Genomic DNA, 5,105 nt, shown 5'->3' on the forward strand with positions numbered 1-5,105 from the left:
TGTGTCTCTCCTATTTCTATTAATAACTGTCAAATATGCAATGTTGTCATGCGTGGCATTCTCTTTTCCTATTTGCTACTACTACATAAGTATTGCCTTGCATGCTACTAATAACCATATCTCTACTCCTAATGGACGAGTTGGTTGAATAGTCCCACAACTTTCAACCGGTTTATTTTCAACCGATTTATTTTCGTCCCCTCCCCCACCCCACCCCACGCAACCAAAAAAACACCCCACGAAAAAAAACACTCCTATCGTCCTGGAGATCCCAAGCTGCTATCCCTCGTCACGCAGCCGCAGACACGCTGCTACCCCTCGTCACGCAGCCGCAGACGCCGCGGCCGATCCGGGGAGACGACGCCGCGACCCGGCGACCGCCGCCGTCGGAGCGGATCACCAAGACGCGGCCTTCGTGGATCACCAGGACACCGCCACTCCTCCCTCTACCGGCTTCGATCCTTTGTCTAGGGTTCTACGCCGCCGCCGCCCCTGCTCCCGCATCTCACCTTCCTCCACGAGCACCTGCTGCTGCCACAGTGCGCCGGGCGCATCCCTTCCGCCAGCGCCGACCATCTCCCTCCCTCCAGCGCCGGCCGCCTCCCTCCCCAAGTGCGAGTGCCAGTTGCCTCCCCGCGGCCGCCTCCATCCCCTCCCTCGAATGCACTGGGCCTGCCGAATCTCACCGTCGAGCGCGTGGGCCACCCAGGCAGCCAACCTCGTTCGTCGTCTCGGCCACCATGATCTACACCGACCAGGCCCTCGGCGAGCAAGCAATCTCGTTGATGGGATTCCCATGGAGGATGTTGCCTTGCTGACGTGGCGGTTGTTGTGCTCATGTGGTCCTCTCATGTCGCAGCAGCCAACTACGATGATTCACTGATCTTGCTCTCTCATGGTAAGGAGCCTGTGGCTCTCAGGTCTCAACTAATCACAAGGTAAATAAGGTTTTTGCGAGTTCAATTCAATTTGGTGGAGAATTGATTACTTAACAGAAAACATCTCAGGTCCTCTTCTTCCCTCCGATCTCCTCGACCTGTCCGACGCCGGCGACTCCTCACCGCCCCGGGCCTTTGGAAGAAAAGTTTGGACCATCCCTCGATCTCCTCGCCCTGGCCGACGCCGCCGTCTCCTCAGCTTCGAGGAGAGGACGACTGTCAAGGACCGGCATTCGCCGGCGCGCAGCTCGGCATTGGTCAGGAAGAGCACCAGCGTCATGCCCAGGCTCATGACCCACAGCCGGAGCTTCGTCGCCAACAGGGGCGACCCTCCTCCGCCGTCGAACAAGATCCCCAAGAGCCCCTTCCCACCTGTATGTCATCTGCACACCTGTTACATCTTGCTGGTTTTGAAACTGAACTTGACTAAAGCTAAACTGAAGCTGAAACTGTTTGTGCAGGAGAAGATCTCGATGAGCTTCACGTCCGTGTGGATCATGAGCAGGATGGCCAGGAAGGAGGAGCCCTCCTCGCCGGTCTCCGACGACAACGACGACGTTGGCAGCACAGCCATGTCCTCCAAGCGGCGCCCCTTGTCGGTCGCTCGGGTGCCGTGCCGGGAAAGCTCAATGCTCTCGGGAAGGTATGTGATCGTCAGATATTTAGATGGGCTTTTCTCTGTCAGTTGTTCAGTCCGCCTGAACTCTGAACTGGACCGATGGTGCAAATTTGTTTTTGGAAGCCATGGAGCAGAGGGAGCAGGCGCAGAAGGTGGCGCTTGAGGCCTTGCGCAACGCGTCGGCGATGGAGAACATAGTTAGGATCTACAAGTATGTCCAGCAATGGCACCTCTTTTTCCTATGGCAATTTGACACCGTCTGGACAGAGTGGCTTGTCTGCTTGAGCCCGCATACTACGACGGCCAACTTGCTCGGTGCACACGTCGGTTGGTCCCAGGTCAGGCCCCTCTAGATCCCACTTGGAAGCTGCAGTACTGGATGGATGAGAACTACGCTTACAATTGCGAGCACTGCAAGGTATGCATGTGTCCCTCTTCCACGGATGTCAACATGTCGTTTTTTATAAGTTTTAGACACAGTCTGATCTATGTACTTTGTCCCTTTTTCCTTAGCAAACAATGCATTCTGCGATAATGAGCATATAGTGTCGAACTATTATTATAACATTGCAGTTTTGTTCGAGTCCAAGTTCCCGACCATCATCTCACATATAGTGTTCTCAAATTAGATCGATAGTAATGCAAATTTATGCTAGAATGTGCAACAAAACTATCTTGTTTGTATCTGTTAACTGTTGAATCCCCAAGATGAATGCCCGTACAAGAAGCTTGTCAATCCTAAATTCTTTCTTAGTAAACATATTTGATCACATAGTTTTCTTTTTTTGTGAATTCCGAACATACTACTTGGAGGAAGGAGGGGGCGGCACAGAGAGGGTCCTCACACAGTCCAGTGATCGACCACGACGACGCGGCCGTGCGGTGGGTACCCACGGACGCCGCTCTGCCGGGTCGGAGGAGGAGTCCAGATCCGGCACCTCACCAAGGTCGGCGCTGCACGGTGAGTGCAACTGCCTTGAGAAACCCGGCCCGGCCATCTTCTCCCCCGAGTTGCTGCCACGGCGAACCCTATAGGCGCCTCTGCGCCCCAGTCAAGTCTCATGTGTGCGTTGATTTAGGTCAGCCTTCACGTCATATATATTTGACCTACATCAATTATCTTATTGCTTATATCTACTATTCAAACAATATTATTTTAAAACTTCTTGATTTACTGTTAACTTAGTTTATTGGATGGCAGGAGGAGTGTACTGTTGAGATCAATGTCGGGATCCGCAAGTTCTACTATTCAGAGTTCCCGTGGACTTTTCGTTCAGGCAAATGATAGCCTTCTTAAAATTGCATTTTGTTGTTGGTGTTTTAGGTTTCTATTGCGTAGCATCAGATTAATATTGCCAAGCATGAGCTGGCGGGGCATATGGAAGATATCCCATGGGCCAGCAGCTGGAGCCTGGAAGCGGATGTTAATGCTCCATAGCAGAGAGTTTAGGTTTACAGCAAACAGCGACTACCAAATTTTCCATGGTTAGTGTTGATTCCTAATGATCCGTGGTTTATAACATTGACGATAACATCTAGGCTATCTCAAATTTACCATCAGAATAGTGATCTTTGTGCATGATTGGTTTAAATTAATTTTTTCATCCCAGCTCTTCTGTTTCCAGTAGGATATAAACGGAGATTGTCATGGAGATGGTTGCCATCAGTTCCATTTTGTTGCACATCACAAGCCTGCCATTTTAGGTTGATATATGTTTTCAATATCTTTACCTCTACTATTTCAAGAATGTGTGATGTGTCACTAGCTTATTCCATTCTTGCATTGTAGTACCTTGAGGTCTGACTCATGCATGCAGATGGGGAGATGCATTCATGTGCTTGCTGTTGCGTGCCAGTAGCTTCGTTCAGTTGCTTCAGTGGGATAAAGTTACTCGATGTGGATTTTGTTCTGTAAACGTTCAACAAATTTGCCAGCGAGTAGTTTGACACATACGAGCATGAGGTTCTTCTGGTAACAAGTTCTTGATGCGTCGATAGGATAAGTTTTACAGAAATGAGATGATCTTCTTAAGGGAGGCATTTTTACATCTTTGCACAGGTGTACTTTTGCGGCTGTACTTTTGTTAATTGAAAGTGGAATTACCCCAATTGATAACCAAATTTTGTGCTCACTGCCGACATGGGGTTGATGATGACGTCCCAGAGCCCTTGCCTCTGCTTGATGCTGCGTCGAGCAAGGTCCACCCCTGCTACCAAATGCATTTGGACTCGCATATTTCTATCATAGAGGAGTAAACCTACAAATCTCATCTCATTCTTTCACAGATGAAGCCATCAGATACGTGTGGTGTGTAGAGTCCGTTCTAATCAATGGAAAGGAAGTGGAGGAAGGGAAATTGCCTACAGGTGATACTGATAACTTTAAAACCATTACTATGGTTACAAAATGCGGTAAATATTGCAGACACTGATAACTTTAAAAACATTACTATGATTACAAAATGCGTAAATATTGCAGATACTTCATTTTTCCTATTTGGTACAGTTAGATCCTTATTCGCTTACTTGTGATGTATTTCTGATTGTTTTGACGTGTTCATGAATTGCAAAATGGGGCTTCAAATGCATATCAAATCATGATTTCCAACATGATCGATTTTCATGTCTTTTTTGCAGAGTTATTTACATTTCAACCTGATCACAAGGCCATTAGAGATTGGACTATTCCACTCGGTCCGAACTACATTAGGTCAATTGTACATTTTATTTCAAGTTACGAAGAATACGAGCTGAGAACATATAGGAGCTCTATGTGGTTTAAATATTTTTAGACGAAGTTTGATGTACTTCTCATGAATATCTTCGTAAACAGAAATAATGGTAAACCATGCACTGCTACATTATGTTTCACCAGAATCACTCTTTATAATATCTTGTTGCTTTCATGTTGTGGATACTAATTATCTTCGGCATCTACTAAGGTAAAGCTAAATGTTTTACGAGTATATTTCCATCATGTTGAGTAATTTATTTTGAAGATGATACTAATATGTTAATCGGCTACTTGGTGACCTTAACCGTCCCATTAACTAATTTATTGACCGGTATTGTGAAGAATTACTAACGGCAAAGGTACACCTTTGCCATGTGTTTTGGACAGTTCAAGTTTCCGTGCTTGTAATTGTGCCAATGGATGAACTGATTCATGAGACGTTGGTTCCAAGAACCCAAAAGTGTAAATCGGCCATGCTTTTATCTTCACATCGACCCGCGAAATTCTTATTGAATTAGAATACTTTACCGCGATTCAATAAGAGTAAAAATAGACCTGAAGCTAATGACCGATGTCCATATTTTTTTTGCAACTCATGTGAAAGTGCAACAGGAACATTATATTTCTCTTATTTAATAAATTGGCTTCTACAAATTCCATGTATGCATATTTGAAAGAAAATATTATTCTCACATTTTTAGTTCCAAGTTCACTATTGAAAATAATAGCCCTTGGAGAGGGAGAGAGAAGGAGGGGGGGGGGGGGTGGCTTACAGTCATGAAATCGTAAAATGCAGCCACACTTTACTAATACA

The 5,105-nt window shown here is 46.4% G+C and overlaps 1 protein-coding gene across 1 annotated transcript; it reads left to right on the plus strand.

The window, feature by feature from the left end:
* The first annotated feature begins 217 nt into the window (after nt 1-217).
* LOC109773041 (uncharacterized) lies at nt 218-4,463 on the plus strand. Its single transcript, XM_073498317.1, has 11 exons — nt 218-938; nt 1,008-1,312; nt 1,400-1,581; nt 1,681-2,636; nt 2,759-2,796; nt 2,882-3,042; nt 3,183-3,261; nt 3,375-3,529; nt 3,617-3,756; nt 3,844-3,924; nt 4,195-4,463. Exons 2-4 carry the CDS (start codon nt 1,217-1,219, stop codon nt 1,718-1,720), a joined length of 318 nt encoding a protein of 105 aa, XP_073354418.1. The 5' UTR covers nt 218-938; nt 1,008-1,216; the 3' UTR covers nt 1,721-2,636; nt 2,759-2,796; nt 2,882-3,042; nt 3,183-3,261; nt 3,375-3,529; nt 3,617-3,756; nt 3,844-3,924; nt 4,195-4,463.
* Nucleotides 4,464-5,105: the final 642 nt, after the last annotated feature.

Source organism: Aegilops tauschii, chromosome 5 (genome assembly GCF_002575655.3).
Source record: "Aegilops tauschii subsp. strangulata cultivar AL8/78 chromosome 5, Aet v6.0, whole genome shotgun sequence".
Lineage (NCBI taxonomy): Eukaryota > Viridiplantae > Streptophyta > Magnoliopsida > Poales > Poaceae > Aegilops > Aegilops tauschii.